This window comes from Sciurus vulgaris (assembly GCF_902686455.1).
Source record: "Sciurus vulgaris genome assembly, chromosome: 1".
NCBI lineage: Eukaryota > Metazoa > Chordata > Mammalia > Rodentia > Sciuridae > Sciurus > Sciurus vulgaris.
The window spans coordinates 201,871,574-201,890,699 of NC_136461.1; the positions used below are offsets into that span (position 1 = coordinate 201,871,574).

The 19,126-nt window shown below is 41.0% G+C and overlaps 1 protein-coding gene across 3 annotated transcripts in view; it reads right to left on the bottom strand.

Annotated features, from left to right (window-relative positions):
• Positions 1-19,126, bottom strand: part of ADCY8 (adenylate cyclase 8) — a 231,036-nt gene that overhangs the window by 70,286 nt on the left and 141,624 nt on the right. For 2 of the 3 annotated variants that reach the window (XM_079112342.1, XM_079112341.1), the window contains exon 8: positions 12,755-12,952. The exons of the other annotated variant lie outside the window; for it this stretch is intronic. In XM_079112342.1, coding sequence (XP_078968468.1) covers positions 12,755-12,952 — 198 coding nt within the window. The remainder of the gene's footprint in view (positions 1-12,754; positions 12,953-19,126) is intronic. 3 annotated transcript variants of the gene reach the window in all.

Below are 19,126 nucleotides of genomic sequence, written 5' to 3' on the forward strand. Positions count from 1 at the left end.
ACTTTATCTAGACAGCTGGTAAATAGAGCTTTCATGATATCTTAGGCTATATGTCCACAATACCAATATAAAGTTTCAGTCATGTCAACCAAATAATAAAATTAGTCTAACTTGTTGTTGGCAAGGTGTTTGCAGTAGAGTTATAGGATTTTTATTCTCTTGTTGATTTCTGAGAGTCATTCTGATTTTGGACTGGCACTGACTGCTCAGTGTCATGGTTAAGGTTGTGAGGGACCTGCAGTGAGGGACCTGCCTGGGTGGAGCACAGTGAGCTGCCTGGGTGAGCATGGTGCTCCACAGACCATGCATTTCTTGTTTGTCAGACAGATCTTTCTCTATTCCCCAGCATCAAAGCTTCTGCTCAGTTGCTGACAACCTGCTTGGTGTCTGGAAGGGAATCCAGGAACATGGGCCTGAAGAATCTCTACAAGCCATCCTCACTCCTGATAAATCTATAGAAGATCCACATTACTGATAGTTACTTGTAGTGCAGTAAGGACAGTACACTCACAGAGACCCACACATACTAGCTTAAAAATAATTGAATTGGCCACAAAGCAATTAAGTCAAAGAAAGAGCAATGCCTGGGTTCCTTCTTACAACTAATTGCATGAGGTTTGATTATTTTTACTAACGGATTAATTTCAAACCAGCTTGGTAATATAAATTTGACAATGGGATTTTATAAACAGTAATGGTATAATATTTAGCCTGCTTAATCTTTCTTTTCCTTCACTTCTTCTTCTCCTTCTTCCCCAAATCACCACCACCACCACCACCACCACCATCATCATCATCATAATGACAATAAACTGAGAAAGTTATAGTGACCTGAAGTTGTAATGGACCATTACCTTCTCAGTTCCGGAGTCTTTTCCATAACCTCCCTGATGTCCACTTAAATACCTGCTGATTCTCACCAGGTGACCTTCTCTGCTTTGTCTGGGGAAGTGGACTTCTTTTCTCTCAGCTGGGGCAAGGCATCCCAGGATTTTAAATACTCTCAACTTGAATGTGCTTGAGAACTCACTCCTTGGCAAAAAATCCCTTTTCTTTTCTCACTGGGAAAATGTCTCTTCCTATAGATCCTAAGCCTGAGTCTCTGAATCCTGAATGTTTCTCACTGATGACTTAAAAATATCACATAATCATTTGTTCAGACTAAAAAGTCCATCCTCTTCAGATAGCAAGCTCATGGAGACAAAGTAGAAACTTTATCTCCAGTTCAATCAGAATTTCACTGTGAATAAAGCCTATTTCTTCAAATCTCTCATCTCTTTTCTGCCAAATGGGAACATATAGGTTCTGCAATGCTAAAGCATTCAATTATTTCCGTGTTTGAACTCTGGTGCTGAGCACAGCCACATAAAAGAAGAACCTCATCAGATTTGTGAGGGCGATGTCAATCAAACACAGAACTCTAGGTTTCAGAATGGAGCACAGTGTTACTTTGAAAGGCAAGGAGAGCGGACTTATGAAATGAAATCTTCTAATTGGCCCAGGAAGATAGGGTACTGAGATGGAGAAGTGAGTCATTTAGCTTCCTCTTGACTTGTGAAGGTCTGAATACTCATATTCGTGGCTATATTTGGTGAGTCGAACATTCTCACCTGCCAAAGTCAGACAGCCTTTTGTCCCTTCTGTTCTGTCCTCATCTGGCCCCACTTCTCCTTCTGTATCTTAGTTATGAGCATGGACTTAATCCAGAAGTAGATTACCTGGATTTGAATCCCAGAGCCAGTACTTACTAGCAATGCAAACTTGGACAAACTTACTGTTTTCCATGACTCAGTTTTCTCATCTAGAAAGTGGGTTTGATAAAATAGGAGCTATCTTATAAAGGCTGTTGGAAGCATGAAATAAGTTAATATAGGCAAAGTGTTAGATCGGTATCTTACACATGATAACCCTACAAATTTTTTTCCAACTGTTAATTAATTATAGTTATTTTGTTACTATACTTTTGGCTTTGTGAAGCCTACCTTTTCAGCCATGGTGTTGTCTTCCAGAATGGAAGGACCCTGGAAAGGACCACTGAACCCTAATAATTCACTGAGTCCTTGGTCTGGAAGGGAGCTTGGAAATTTCATTTCTCCCAGGAGAGGACCTCAAGGGTCAGAGAAGGGAATGAGCTTATCATGGTCAATGGATTGGTGGCTAAGTTCAGACAACAAGTCACAACTTTTGACTGCAGTGAAATTCTTTTCACTAAACCCCTGTCTATGGGCAGGAAATGCCTGAAGCAGTACACACGCCAACTATAAATGGGAATCATACCAATTAAAAGGGGGAACCATTGGAACAAATGTCAAATAACTCCTTTGAGAGATTAAATTAGAATTTGGGATATTAGTATTCAATCTGTAGGGCTTGAGTTGATTCAGAGAAATACCTAGTGTAACAAATATGAACACTGACTAATTCCCAGCGTAAGGCAGGCACTGCACTATATGTTTGCCTGGAGGATCCTGCCTAATTGTCACAACAACATTTTGAGGAAAAGCCTGTTTATTTCCAGTTTTAGACAAAGAAACTGAGGATTCTAATAGTTGAGCAATTCAGTCTCACCTCCACATATTGTAAATGGGATGCAGTGGGAGGTCTCACTGGCTGCACTGTGTCCTGCTATCTTGTTATCTTCAGGGCAAGGCCTTGTTCCTAGCATGTATGGTAGTGTGGCTTGGTGTATTTCTGAGATGTGATTTAGATATATAAAAAGGGAATGTATTAAAAAATTGATTCTGTGTAAATCTTGGTTAGGATGAAAGTAGAACATGTACTGGGCACCTGGTCTTAAGAAAGACCCTGTGAAATGACCCTGATATGTTTTCATCCTTGGTGAATCGATTCTGAGCATCATGGGATGCTAAATAAAAGACCTGGCTTTAGTCCTGGGTGGGTGAATTGGTAACATGGGAGGAAACCAAAAGCATAGGGGATTTTATGTAAATGCAAGAGAAGAAGAGGGTCCATTGTCTTTGAATGATGATAAAGTTATCACAGAAATGAAAATTCTGATTTGATTTGATGAAATTGAGACTTGGAGTTCCTTCTAAGGAATTGGGGCATGAAGAATTTGTGCTCCACTTGGTTTGTGTCTGGGGATGTTGCCCCTAAATTCTCTTGAAAATTGTCTTCAGAATTGAAATCAGAGCAATGAGGGTCGATGGTTCACAAGGAAACCAAGAAATTAAAGTCTGATCAAATGAAGAAAAAATCCATTCCAGATTTTTCATCCTCAGAGGGATGATCAGTGAAGTTAGCTGAAGAGTTGATGGACAGAGCCTCCAATCTTTTCTGAGACAGCTCTGAAAATTTTTCTTCAGTGCCTGAAGCAGTCCTTAAAATCTTTCTCAGTGAAGGGGACAGAAATCACCCTACCCTCCTATATTCTCTGTTTCAGGGATAAGCTGAAAGGGGCTGACTAAATACTGCATCTCTATGAGAAGTAGAGGATGCTTCCATTTAAAGCAAGTATTTAGCTAGTTGTCCAAACTGCAGCTATATGCTGTTATTTTTTTTTAATCTATGTTGTAGGTGATATTGCAAAATCTTGTAAGTGGAGGGAGTTGTATATATCCTGTCCCTTTGGTCAGAATTACTCATGCTAATTTCATTTAGTAATATCTATTCACTATGCTTTGATTTCCTCCCATGTTATCATTCCCCTACCCAGGACTAAGGCAGGGTCTTTTATTCAGCATCCCATCGTGCTGAGAATTCTTTCATCAGTGATGAAAACACAGCTGGGTCATTTTACAAGGTCTTTCTGATAGTATTTGGGAATGAGCCATTAACTCGGTCCCAAATACTTCCAGTTTTGGGGGAAATTACTCCTTACCTGGGAGCCCATTCCATCTTTGGATGAATCTAGTTTGAAGAAAGAGAATTTTATAACACATCTTTCATTAAATAAATTAATATGTTTTAAATTAAAGACGAGTCCCGACCTGGACAATCTTTTTGGTTTGCGTGAGTGAATGAAGAAATGCAACTTCAATCCTATTGTTAAATTCATGCATTATATAGCATGGCAATGGCTTAGAGGTTCCTTAAATTAGACATCTGGATAAAACGCATAATTGCAACAAAAAGTAAGAATCTAATTTGCAATGATTTTAAAATTTTGGAACACAGCCTCTTCTCTGTTTTGGTGTCTAGTGTCATCAAGCCATCAATGAGAGCAGTCCTACAAGTGACAGGTGGGCTTGGGGAATCTCACTGGGACACTTCTTTCCAAGTGGTCTGACCTTTGAACAAAAGTGGTTGAATCACAAGGAAGCACGCTGGCATGAATCTGAGATGAGGGGCTTTTGAAGTGTGAGCTGGGAGGATGTCCCCCACATCCCCGCCACCGCAGGATGACAGAAGACTCTGAATGGTAACGTATTTTAATGGCATGCTCTTCTTTGGTGGGAGTTAGCCTGAAGTGAGGAAATTCATACAGGACTTTTGCAAGTTTCTAACCCACCATCTTCTGCTTTTCCTCCCTCACCCCCACCCTCAGGAGGAACTGGGTTGAAATCATCACACTTTAATCATCCTGCCCTACACCACTGGAGGTGAAGTTGGTACCTCTAACAATGCTGGCTTTGTAGGACTGATGCTGGTCAATTGGTATGATAAAAGGATGCAAGAGAAATGAGCCTTGAAATCATTTGACTACATACAGGGTGGTAAAAATAGCAATAATTTACACAGAATATCAAGAATATCAAGAAGTCTCAAAAGACTGCTGTTTGAATAAGAGGTAGATTTCTTCCCTGAGTGTCTTAGAAACCTGCTCTTTGTACCTGAGGTGGAAGTCTAAATGCTCATACTATTTTGTGACTTACTAGAGCAACAAAAACAAGTTTAAAAGAGGACTGGTAATGCAGCAGAATAAGTCCCTTAAAATAATATAAAAATGAGATCATGAAAATGATCTGGAAGTGCAGGATTCAGAGGAATTAAAGAACCACTGAGACCCCTGGGTTCCATCTCCCTGCCGCTACCTGTATGCACCTAAGTGAAGAGTAGAGAGGCTCAATAAATTCTGAATGTACCCAAGACTTTAAACATGCATTTTTTTCTTATTACCTAACTCCAGAGTCCAACATCTTAAGAAATCAAAAAGTTCATTCATTTGCCTACCCTTGTTTTCTTTGCCAAATTCCTGGTTTAGTATCATATTCCAATCCTTATATCTCAAGTAAGAATCAATGTGAAGAGGGAAGAAATATTTCAAAGTGTGTGATACATTTTCCCCCTATGTCTCCTAAGCCTTGATTTAGCTTTGATTTTTCTTTATGAAAGACAGAGAAAACAGAAATTCTGAATGTAGATAAGAATCAATTGTACTGAGCCAAAGGATTTTCTAAGGATTCCCTCATGTGGCAAATCCTTGTTTTTATGTGGCATATAAAAAGTAACATTAAATAAATATTTTGAAAATCCTCAGCATAGAACTTGGTGCATAACAAGCATAATTATGATAGTTTATTATTAAGAAAAAAGAGCAAAATTTGATGGTTAATTTGTGTATGAAAGTGAAACTCACTCTCAGTTTGATTTCGTGTGTCTTTGGTGTGGTTAGGAGGCTATGCTGACATTGCCTGCTCTCTGAAACCACCCGGACACACAGCAAGCTCACTGACTGCTTGAACTAACCCAGCTTCTTTTGGATACACAGCTCAGAGGTGGTTCAAGGATTCAGGATTCCTGTTCTCACTGTCATAAGAGATAAGGTGTCTTATGTATTTACAAGTTCAACTGAGTGAGTTTTGCACGTACTTAGATAGCTACAGTAATAGAGTTACCCCTGTTCTAGTTTATATTTATGAAGGCTCTGGGTGCTGCCAGGAACATGTGATGAATTGTATGTGTGTGTGTGTGTGTGTGTGTGTGTGTGTGTGTGTGCATGTGGGCATGCATTTGTGTGTGTATATTGGGGGTGAATAGAGGACAAATGAAATAATCATGACTTTTGCTTTTGCTTTTTTAAAATTCCAACAAGGTATTGGTCACACCCTGGTCATGTGATGAACCCCCTCATCCTGGTGCATCCAATTGCCCACAGTGTCAATGCATTCTAAACTGTATGGGGACTAAGCACATGAAAGCTATAGGATTTTACAAGGTGCACTGGAAACAGTCTGGGCCTAGAAGAAACAATGAATTTGATTGTAATTATAGCTCTGTTGCATTCTACAAATTTTGGTCTTGGAAAAGCTGCTCAAACTCACAAAAGCTCCCTTGCCTATAAAATAGTAAAACTAATACCTACATAAAAAGATGTTGTAGTACATTAAATGAGGGAACAAATATAAAATATTCATGATAGGGCTGAGGGCTAGTAATGATGGACAAGTGTCAGTTTCCTTGTAACACCACTGTCTCAGTTGCAATTTGCTGCAGCCTCTGAGACACTTACTAAGTATTAACTGTGTCTCAGCATAGCTACCAGTGAGATGGCCATCAGGATGCCCATCATTAGGATGGAAAGTTCAGATCACAAACAGCAGTGTAAGTTCCCAGGAGTAGAGGTCATGGCTTTCTGTCTTCTTCCAGCCCTTGGTACAAGATGCCAACTGGGCTGTGCACAAATTGAGCACCAACTGAGCAGACACAAGGAGCGTGCCAGATGGGTCGTGGGACTATTCTTGAGGGACATGAGGAAACTCTTATGTGAAATGATATCAAAATCCTTTGCTGCCTTCTCTTTCTAGGACAAAGACTGAGCCTTTGGGAATGATCCATATCAAGTGCTGTTAGAGAGAGAGGCCAACTTTCTCAACAGAAAATGGTGATAACTAACCAAATCACTTAGAGAAAGGACAAACAAAAGATCCTTACACACCTAAAACGTACCACGGACTAAGGTGGTCATTGCTTCTATTCCAATGATTTGGAGGGGTTGATGGGAATGCCTCTCCCAACGTGTGACAAATCTGTAATTTATCAGATTTATAAAGGTTGGACCCTGGCACCCTGGAACATAAGACACATTAAAATTGCCCCCTTCTGCCATTTTCCATGAATTGGTTCCTTAAAAAAGCTCTAGGGAAATATGAGATGTATTTTAAGTAAGGGTTTAACCTCACTCAGGTTTGGTTTAATAGTATCAGAAAGACAAGGGAAAAGTAAGGCCATTGCATTCACTCTAACATCTACCATATGAATGAATATTCATCTAATTTTCACACCAACCTGTAGGGGCAGATGATGACCAACATCTCAATGAGATCAAGCCCCTTATCCTGCAGCTCCAGCCAGAAAGGGCAGGAATTGGGTTCAAGTCATGTCAACTCAGCAATCTAGTTCATATTCTTTCTTTTGTCTTATTGAAGACTAAATATTTGTGCGTTAGATGAGGATTTTGCATGTGTGCAGGGATGTCCATTTGAGTGGTAAGATATTTAATTATTAGTATCTACTGATGATCATTAAATTAAATAACAGTCCTTTATGCTCACTTTCATTTCCAAGTGGGATTTGAACCAAGGTCTGTTTGTTCCTGGGGCCACTCTGAGCCTTACAGAAACATCCCCTATAGACCCATTGAAGGCCATTTTGGCTCAAGTGTGGACCAGGGAACCTTCAGATGTGGATTAATTTCTGAAGAAGAAGGGTAAGTGACCATTCCAGTGTCCATGATCAGCCAAGAATAAAGAAATCTGGCCAAAAATTCAGAGGAACAATCCTGAGAGTCTTTCTCCAAGTGCAGACCGCCCCCTGCAAAATCAGAATCTTGGGGTGGGAAGCTTTATGCTTTTCAAACAAGATCCCAGGTGGTTCTCAAGTTTGAAAACTATTAGCAAAGAAAAAAGAGGGTTTTGTTGCACAAATTTATCACAAAGACAAAAGGAGGCCTTTTCTTGAAGGAAAGTGTTTCAAAATCATGCTGAAAGGTATTGAAAGAAGGAGGAAAATCTAATCTTCATTGATATGGGTGAATTTTAACACTTATGCCACTAAAATTCCCACTTCAAAGGCATAAATACCTAATCATGTTTGATATATATATTAACATATGCTGACTTTTGTTTAAGATAGGAGGTTGTCTCATTCTAAGGTGGTGGTATTGTTTTGGGGACACTAAACTTAGTGAGCTTATTCCACATTAGTTGTTGGTAAGTTGTCCTGAGTCTCTAAAGATGTTAGACAGGTTTACTCTGGCTCAGAAACATCCTTAAGTAATTGCAATTAATTGACTTCTTTATCTTAAATCTCACTCAGAGTCTAGTCCTAGAAGAGAAATGAAGAGGCTGAGAAACACTACCTTTTTGTAAGTGCTCTGAAAATGGAAGAGCCCAAGATAAATGATCTCATGAAGGTTTAAGTTCCTTACCAGATAAGGAAGTTCCAGAAGCAAAGGTAAGTACCACAGGAAAAGATGGGCAATTCAGACAAATGTGCAACTCACTAAAGGAGAAATGTAAAGACTGAAATTTATGCAGAAAGAAGTTCAACCTCAATCACAATTTAAAAAATCCAAATCAAAATGATAAGTAGATGCTTTTTGCTTTTTATTCAATTGCCGATTCTTAAAAATTCAGGCATAACTCTTTAGGGCAATTTTAGAATGCATATCAAGTACTGAAAACGTCCTTTTAGTCTCTTCAGGATTTTATTCTAAGAAAATAAGCGTGGATGTGTGATTTCACTATAACCATGGCTGTAGCAACATAGTTTGTAATTTATAATAGTAAGAGAAATGAAAAAAGCAAAAAAAAAAAAAAAAAAAAAAAACCGCAATGGAATAGTATTCAATTAATAAAATTATCTGGTAGTTAAATAATAAAATAATTATGTGGGAAAAGAATTAAGAAAAGAATGCCAAACGCTATACTACAAAGCATTGAGTACACATGGTTAATTTTTATAGAAAGGTGCATAGACAAGTATACAGATGCACACTCATGTAAGATGAGCATGACAGATGCCCAAATGCTAGTAGTGGTTATCCTGGATTAAAAGATCAAAAGAGATTTCATTTTCTTCTTTTTGCCTTATGTGCTTGGTATAAACTTTTGTAAGTGAAAATGCACCCTTTTAACAGAAAAAAATATGGTTGTTAGCATTTGACAAGCATACTGTTTTCTACATCTGATCACTCTAGTTTCAATATTTGCTTGCCCCTGACATCTGTAAGCCTGCTTGGGAAATATACATGAGTGCTACTAATTATGGCATTGGGAAAGTAAGGGTAAACCCTGATGGTTCCAGGCACAGCAGCAATATAGGCTCACGATGGTCATAAGAAATCATAGATTGGCAGTGGTTGCTGGAAGATGTGAAGAGCTGTCCAATGTTCCGATTTCACAGTTGGGAAAGCTAGAGAAAGGACAATGTAAAATATATTGTCCAGGCTTGGTTAAGCCATGAGCATCATGGGCATGCTTTTCTGAAGCTGAACCTAAATATAGTTTCTGGGGGTGGTTGGGGTCATGAGGAGTGAGCCTCCTCCAATCCTGCAGCAGAGTATGAGCAGAGTTTTGGTCTTCTGAAACTCACTGAAAAGATCAAAATCACCCTGTGTCTTTCAACTGTTAGTTTGCAAGAAATATCCCAAGACCAGCCACATGAAGTGAGGCACTCTCCTTCCATCTTAACCTATGTCTTTGTTCATTTTCTTACAAAACTCCCACTCACGTGACACTGGTGGTCCACGACTGAGCAATATCTGATGTTATTTCTCTACATTTCAGCAGAGATTTGAGTTCTCTAATTCACTCATAAAGGTATAGGTGCAAACAAGTTCCCTTATGCATGGATCTTCCCATCATTCAAGCAGAATGAAGACTTTCCTTCCCACAAAAACTGCAAGAGTACAATCATTTCCATTTTCCTTTTTAGAAAATATGCTTTTAGGGTCCAAACTTGTTCCCAAGAACCAGAGTAGGGAAGTGGGAAGAAAAGATGTTTTGGAGTCATAAATTCTGTATGCACATTGATAATTAAAATGTGATACTTTGGATAAAATACACAGTTAAACATCTTCCTCTCAGTGGAATCTTAAAACCTTGCTTCTGCTGGCCACCAGGTGGCAATATCAGCTGGGACCACTTTCAATTAGATTCTCTGAGGCTTTTTTTAGACCGCATTCAGAGCGTGAACTTGGGCAGCAAACCTGTGCAGATGCCGTTGGAGTTTAAATCTTGGGGAGCTCTTTCTCTTCATCTAATCAGCACTGGGATGTACACACGTGGGTTTTCACTGCCCTGTCTCCTGGGTGGTTTTTTTTTTTTTTTTTTCCTGTTCATGGTTACCCTGAGGGTATAAGCCCAGTTGAATGTGTGTGTGTGTGTGTGTGTGTGTGTGTGTGCATGTGCACCCATGTGTGCGAGTACATGCTCATGTTTTCTCTTAGCCTCCTCATGTTGTGTGATTTCTCTGAGTGCTGCAAAGAAAATGGAGCATCTGTCAGCTGATGGCACCTTGGAGTCAGTAATTGGATTTTGGTCTCCATGACCTCTGCTTACTTGAAGACTCAGTTCTCTCTTTCTAAGTGTCACAGTACTGATCCTCTGAGAGTGCACTAAGCCGATATACACAGTCCCACAGAGTGCCTACACACTGGTCCTGGTCTCTGATTCTTGAATCTCTGGGTGGAGAGTCTTGCCTTTGCTAAAGCTTTAGGACCTTTCTATTTAAGCTCACCCTCAGCCCCTTCTCTCTCAATCCTTCCAAAGTTTCAAAAGAAAGAAGATAGAGAATATTGTATTTCCCATTCAAGAGCCAGGGAGGACTAGTCCTGGGGGCTCCAGGGAAGGCAGTGAAGGACAGGAGCACTGACTCTGCTGTGATAGTGGACTCAGCTCCTAGTACCCTACTGATAGTTTGACGTTAGGTAGGTGTTGTAATTACTGCTCTGTGTCTCCTTTCATCAAGTGTAAGGTGAGGCTCATAATAGTATCTACTGTATTGTTCTTTTCATCAATTTGTGCAAATAACTTAGAGTGCCTTGCAGTTGGTATATACTCAATAGATGTTATTCGTTCTGTGTTCTTTGCTCAGCAGTAACCTAGTCCATAGAAAGAGTCTCACAGCCAGTCAATAGGACAGTCTCTGTGACACAAGGGGAGTGAATGTTTTCTGATGTACCCATTCCCTTGCCATGGGGAACCTATGAAGCACAGAACACATGCTAGGAGGTGTATGGTTGGACCATCTCTGGACAGATCCCATGACTGTTCAGACTGCTGCTCCTGACTCTCCTGGAAGGTCCTCCCCATCACAGGATCAACCCCAAATACACTGTGCCTCCTGCAGGTCCATTCTTTGTCCAGCATCAGGCAGCTGCAGATGAGATGAGGATGCTATTAAATAAAAGACACTAAAACCTATAATCTGCAGTAATTAGGTCATTAGTGAAGTAAATACATCCTTAGCAAGAATGAAAAAAATTGTTTTGTGTGGCTTTGGACACAAGTGTCTATATGGTTAATTGAGAAGATCCTTTGTAAAGTCACCCTGCTCATTGTTCTAGTTCCTTCGATGTATTAATCAGGAGAGAAAATGCATTTAGTTTGGACCTTGAGCCCTTAATTAATTATATTATGAATAAGAAAAGCACATCTGCTATTTTGGGGGGGCATGGAGAGAGGCGAAATGTTTCTTCTCCTTCTGTTTGGTTAGTAATAGACACAGTGCATTTTGAATTGGTTATTGTAGGCAAAGGTGTTAATTTTGGAGTTTGCAATCTGTAGGTCGTTATCAGAGAAACTCACTGGGAAGACTGAATGTGCAGAGAAGAGTGAATTCCCCAAACCCAGGGAAGCAGAATCTCGCAGGCAGCTGAGCAAACTCACAAAAGAATTGCTCACTGGAGCTTTACAGAGTGTTGGATCAAACTCCCAAAATTTGCTTGAAAACTCCCTGCTGTTCTTGCCGGAGGCTCCTGCAGATGCCAAACACCTCCTGTGCTCAGTCAGGGAAGGTCTGTCAGCTTTCATCAGTGCAAAGGCACAGCCCAGTTCAGCAGCGCAGCACCCTGTCTTCCTGCCCTCCTTAACAGTTCAGAGCTGAGGTGGGGAACAGCATGGGAAAAGCCAACAACATGGTGATGGCTGCCATATTTGAACACTTCACCTCATCAAGGCATTGACCTGGAGTCTTTTATAATGACATGAGAGGGAAGCGAATTTATTATCCTTGTTGGAATTTCATGCTCAGAGAGGTTACTTCACTTATCAAAAGTCACATAGCAAGGGAGTGGCGAAGGTGGAATTCAACCCTGAAGATGTGGAATCTTCAACATCTCTTTCTACTAGACCTAGATCAGGGGAGTTTTCAGTCAGTAGATAACTAGAAAAATTGGACAGCATATGTCTACAGTTGAGAAAGCTGGTGTATATCACTGATGCTGACATGAGGTTATGGGGAGTCCTCATATATTCTGTAATCAGGGTTTCTACCAATGTGTGTTCCCCTAAAAGCAAAGGCAAATGGCTATCAATGCCACTTGGTTTAATCATCCCAAAGGGATGAAACTCTTTTGATGCTTACTGAATTAAGGACTCTTGGTAGTTTCAGCCATCTTGGGCTTAAGGACAAAGCTGGGCTCTCTTATTTGACCAGCATCTCCTTTCAGGGCCTTCAGGCTACTTGTCATTTTCAAAGAGAATAAAAGACAATTCCAAACCAAATCAAACCAAACCGAACAACAGAGAAACACAGAAACCAAACCACAGCCCGGGTGCTCTTTCTAGTCCCATGAACATTTACAACAATTTACTTCAGAAAAAGAGCCACTGCGGACACTCAGTTCTACCTTGTGCTCCAGGCTGGAGTCTTTAAACATCAGTGAGAATGGCTTGATATGCTCTCTTCTCAACTTATCGCCACTCCGCAAGTCGATGGTATGTTCTATTCTCTTGTTAATTTCCTCAGGCCCAGACTGGACATGCAAAGCTTGTGCAAGATGGTTTGGAAGCAGATTTATTGAATTTCTTGTTAGGGCAGCCAGAGTCTAGGGGGGAAGCACATGCAAACACAATAAACCTGCTAGTCCCCTTTGGATCAAAAAGAAATGCAACGTTTTTAGATCATGTCGCATTGCAAACAGTAATAGCATTCCATGCAGTTGTATTCAGTGAAACCTACAAAATTTGATCAGTTAGCATTTTATTTGGTTCAGAGAAACACAACCCGGAAAAATTCCACATCGAGAGGGACACTTCCCTTTCCTCTATGTAGGTGCACTGAATTCTTGTGTTTGAGGCATTTGGAGAGTCGTTGCCTTAGAAATGTTAATCATGACCCTTTCTCTCACCAGGCACATCCTGGGTATAAGAGAAAGAGAAAAACAACAACCAAAAATCAAAAACAACCAGACCAACAAAAACCCCCGAACAGAAGGTAAAACATCTGCACACCCCACAAAATTGACCATTTCCCACCAAATAGATTCCACATTTTCATGTGGACTTTCATCTCATGGTTGTGGAGAGACTTGAGGGGTCTCGTGGCTTGCATTTTCTTTTAAAACATTCATACATTGAGACTCAAACGTGCCAGGATCTGCTCCTTACACTTGATAAATACTATTAAGTTTTTACGCTTTACAAATATGTCTCAGTCCAGCACAGATCATGATATATCTATATATTCATATAGATATATGTGTATAATTTCCTTTAGGCAAAAAAATGCAAGCGGTTCTAGTCTTCCACCATGTCACAGGGTCACGTAGCTGGAGGGAGGAAGGGTGCAGCCACCGAGGTTGGTGACTGCTATGGTTAGGTGGCTGCAGCAACGGCATTGGCTCATGAGGACACACCAGGCTTGCCTGGTGGGCCTTGTCTCAGGGGATTCGGCAGGCCTGTGATAAAATCACCCAACTATTTCCAGCCAAATGCAGTTCTCACTCCAGCTCCAGCTTGAGACAGATTCTTGGACAAAAAATGGACCTGAAGGAATCTAGGGACAGAGAAGCCCTCCAGTTCCCTCAAGAGATTTCCTGGAGGGCGGTAGAAGGCACACTCCTCTGTAGAGTGAGGAAGTGAAAGCCCCCTGTGTCACCTACCATACCTGTGCTGCTCTGCCAGCCCCCCAGCTTGGCTGTTTAGGATGCAGGTTAGGCTGAGATGAGATGGCCGCTGGGGCGACGGGGGACCCTGGAGATCCTCTGGCCTGAACTCCTCTTGCCTAGAGCCTCAGGGAGACTTGCTCAAGAGGCTTCAGCTCATTTGCAGCTGAGTGAGGCCCTCTGACTCCAGGCCTAGAGCTGCGTCAGGGGTTTGACGTCTCTGAGGTCATTCAGCTTATGGGACAAGGATTTTCCCATGGTATGGTAAGACCCTTCCTTTTAACCTTTGTGGGGATAAGCAATGTAACCTAAATTTGAGGTCTCTGGAGAATTGTATAGCCAGGCCTCAGCATGAGTGGATTTTTACTGAAACCCTCTTCTCCAGCCCCAGGATAAAGGATGGAGTTGAATGTGCCAACATGAGAAAGCAAAATATATGCCCTTAGGGCACTGAAACAGTTGATTTCAGCTCTAAGCACCAAGGAGACCACTGCAGAGAAAAAGATAGATGCAAGGGGGAGGTATGGCAGGCTGAGACGCAAGGAGAGGGCCGAGTTCAGAGAAGGAAGCAGGGACCAATGTTGCAGAAAATCGAACAGCCGGATCCACGCAGGGCCAGAGGGTTTGAGCCCCTGGGAGTAAATGCGATTATGCAGCATCCCAGAAAGCAGAGGAGTGTGGACTGGCGGTCACTCAGTGGATGCCACATTGGTTCCTTGGGCAGTAATTCCATCCACACAGCTTGGGAAATGAGGCGACTTAGTTTTCTACCTGAGGAGGTGGAAAGGCTGTCCTTGCCTGGGCATGTTACTGGCTCCGGGATGCTAGGATGGACCCTGGAAATGCTTAGAGCTGGCATCTCACAGCACGAGATGAAATATCTCCTTAATTCATAGTTAGGCCTCTCCATCGCCTTCAGTAATTTTATTTTTGGTACAGTTTCCCTTCTTTGAATTAAATTGGGCTTATCCACCCTACCAGTCCCTCATGTCTTCAGTGGCTCTAAGGCAATTTCACAGAGCAGAGGGGTTTCATAAAATATTTTTGTGATCATTTTATTTAAATTACAGCAGCAGCAGCAGCAGCAATGGCTACCACTGCAGCTCTCTAATAGGGCCAGTATTTCAAGAAAGGAAGAATGATACAATCTCAGAATAAGTGACAATCTTTCACATTGAATATATTTAATTGAGTGAATAATTCCCTTCTTTGCTCTTATTTTTGTCCTACTGATGTGAACTGCTGAACATGTCATCATCGGGGGCTGACGCGGGTCTGTAAAGGACATCTGTAAATTAGGATTAGATGTTGCTTCCTGGTTGTCTGGGCTTTATGACAGCTGTCCATTTGGAGAAGTATTATCCTGCTGCCCTGACCCCTTTTACAGGACAAAGACCAATGAAATCTCCTTCTTTTGAGCACCCCTGCTCTTCAGTGTTCCTCCTGGCTGGCCATGTGGTTGCTTCAAATGAGCATGAGTTTGGAATTATCCCTCTTACCTTTATCGCTCCCACCAGGTTATAGTTACTAGCTGGGGATGAGGCCCTTTCATCAAAATGTCAGTGATGTTGTGGTGGAGAACTCTCTTCTTGTCCAAGGAGTTAATTTTATTTCTCATAATAACTAGTATTTTTTTAATATATATGGGGGATTGAGTCTAGAGGTGTTTAACCACTGAGCCACACCCCAGCCCTTTTTATTATTATTATTATTATTATTTTATTTTGAGACAGGATCTCTCTAAGTTGTGTAGGGCTTTGCTACATTGCTGAAGCTAGCTTTGAACTTGCAAATAATTAGTGTTTTATGAAGGTAGTCAGTTCTCAATGATGTTCTTTTCTAATCATTTGCTCTGTTAATTTCATGTGACAATTATATATGCTGTTTGGCCAGCAATCTCTCCAGCACCCACCTCACACATTCAGGACACATGCTAACAGGAAATATCAGCATCAACTCAAGAAGGCAAGCAAACTGGAATCAGAAGGTATGTCATGAAGTCATGTGCTTTCATTTAACTCCGAATGCACATGCAAAGGGCACATGATTTGGGGGTGACTATGGTTTCATCTTCTATGTGATAGCTCACTCTTCATGAGTAAAGACTAAGGTTTAGGGTCATGTGTTCACCTTAGTGAAATAAAACTGCCAACATCAGAAATTCATATGCTGATCTCTTTCCAGTGATTCATTTGTAGGAATCATTGAGGAAATGTATGATGTGTCTTAAATTTGCCTACTTAGAAAGCACTGGAGAGAGCTATTTTTAATAGAGTAGAGCTTTCTCTCTTTAAGACTTGCAGTACCAGTGTAAGCCATATTGAGATTAGGTCAAAAAAGCAGGTTAAACTTTCAAATATGATTCCAGTTTCAAATTGACTCCAAATCATTGAGACAATTCATTCACAAAAACAATTGGCTAGAGAATAAGAAAAACAGGTGGATGAAATGAAAGGAAATGAAAAACTGCCATGAGAACATTGACTATGTCATATGTGTATATATGTAAAAAAATTGAATATGTTTTCAAATGTATTTTCAATGTATAAATATGTTATATTTATACATGATAAAAATGCATATTCATTTATTTATTTTGATATATTTAGGAGATCAGACTGTAGTAGAATATTACAAAAATTTGTGTTTATACTTATAAATAAATGTTATAAATAATGTACTGGTGCTTTTGATATTTGGGAGGTCAGGATAGGGTAGCACAAGTATCAGTTTTTGGGTGAGGTGACCTCTCGTGACAGAGTTTCTCTATAGAAAAGGTTTTGCATTTAGTCCATCCTATCCAAGAGCCATCCTCTCCTCAGATACTTCAGAAGTCACTTCCTCCTTCACAGGTGCTTAAGACAAATCAAAGCCCAGTTCCTTCTGAAGCCAAATTTTTAGGGAGGGTCTTGCCTGAGAGTCTGGAGTTCTAGTGAAATTATAATCAGAAGGTCTGGGTGGTCCTTTGTGAATTGCGTTTGAATGGGCTGGGAAGGCACGGGTCCTCCGAAGCTCATCACCTGGTTTAGGACATGAAATCTTTTCTTCAGGGTTTGTCTTTTATCTCTGCACCCACTGAAGCCTTCCTTTTCCTATAGACCCTATCATTTCATGGATGCCATAAATTTTGATGTTCATTTATCAGTTTGTCATAGCAAATAAATTCTTCCCTCTAAGATTTCAGGTTAAAAGTATTTTGACTGGACACATCCAGTTGTATTGAGTCAAAACTATCTTCATTCTTATGGATCCTCATCTTTCAGTCCCACCCTCAACAGCTTCCTGGTAGGTACTGTGACTTGGCTTATGGTTTTAGTGCTGGAGGGATCTATTTTGTTACTGGATCCTTCTAATCCACTCTTTCCTTGAGACAGGGATTTTCTCTTGATGTTTTTCATCTGTGCCTGGCCAGTGTCTAATGTTGTAGCCATCCAAAAAAACAGTACATTTTTTTTTTTTGAATGAACAAAATTTCATAACCTTTTTGGGAATCTCAGAGTACTCTAAGTTATGCAGAAATGAGACTTTTAAACTGCATTGTCCAAAAATTTGACCTCAATACCCCTTTTTCTTGAACTGATTCTTATGTTCTATGGAATGCCATTCCGGAAGCAGTGGCCCAAAGCTCTTGATTTCCTCTTTTCAGAACTATCACCCCCTGGCCAGTTAGTGACCTCTGAATGAGAGCTCATTATCTCCTCCAGGTGGACCTAAGTTTTCTTCAAATGGCTTCTTCAACTTCCCGAATGGCTGCACAAGTGACATGTTTCTACATACCATAAAATGCTTTCCAGCTTGTCCAGGCCCAGTGTGAACTACTGCATGGACTATCAGATCCAATGCTGAGATATCCAACCCTGTACTGGAAATTAGGCAACCCCCCCAACCTTCATTATTAATCGATTGCCCAGTTCGTTGTAGTTCATTCATCCGAATCTGCAGCATCCAGGCATTTAAAGTTGCTTTAAAGCCAATTCAGACATCACTTCCTTCAGGAAGCCTCTGAGCCTGCACTGGTCCTTAGCACAATAATTACTGTGACTGCTGTAATTGTCTACTTCAGTGTTTGCTTCTCTCTACTGATCTTCCTGAGGCCGGATGCCATGCCTTATCTATGACAGAGTTTCTAGCACCTGGAATGTTTGGTAGGCTCTTAGTAGGGGTGTATAGAATGAGTAGATGAACGGACAGAGGAAAGATTGAGTGTCTCTAAGGAAATCGCCTCTAGGGCAAGTGTTTCTGTTTCTCCCCCCCAACAAAAGTCCCTTTAACTCTAAATATAGAAAGATTCTGTTTATTAAACTATATTAAATAAAAAAGTAATTTTCTTCTACTACTCAATCAAATGCTGAGGATTTGATCTGCATGGAATAAAGGCAGAAAGGCCACATTTGATGATCCCGCCAAGAGCAAGGGTATCTAAAGGCAGATCTGTGATGTCGGAGTGGGTTCATTCTGAGTTTTGGAATCCAGAGACTGCCTCCCCTATTAGTAAGGCACCATTGCTAAGCACTGGAGATCACACACTGGAAAGTGATAACTTTGAGCCTTTTCTGGGAACCAAATCCTTGACTAGCTTCAACTTGAGCATTTCCATGGGCCAGCTTGCAGGAGAGTATTAAAATCACTAGTGAAAGGGCTTCATCTTTTTTCTTTTCTTTCTTTTTTTTAAAGCATCCCTATGCGGTGGACATGGCAATCTTAAAATTTAGCCATAAGTAGTTGTGATTGAGACCTCACACCCACCCGGTGCACCAGCTTGTTGCTAATTTGTGAAGAACCTACAGAGGATGGCAGCTCCGCCAAGCTCAGGGCATGGCTGTGGGACTTCCTGCTCTTATGCCAAGAGGAGCTATCCTTCCTCAAAGACGGCTGGTTTCCAGGTCCAGACTGGAGACTGCCCTCAGAAGTAGGAGGGCCGATGACTTTAAGGGTTCCTGGGCCACCCTTCCAACACCCAGGTCAAGGGATCCAGGGCCCTCTGTAGCACCATTTCAAACTAATAATTGTTGGAAAGGCAGAGAGCTTACCTCTCAGTCCTTCTGGAACTTTCCAGGTCCGAGAGGAGGAGCACTAAGCCTGAAAAGCACCTATTCATGCACATTGGAGCCATTC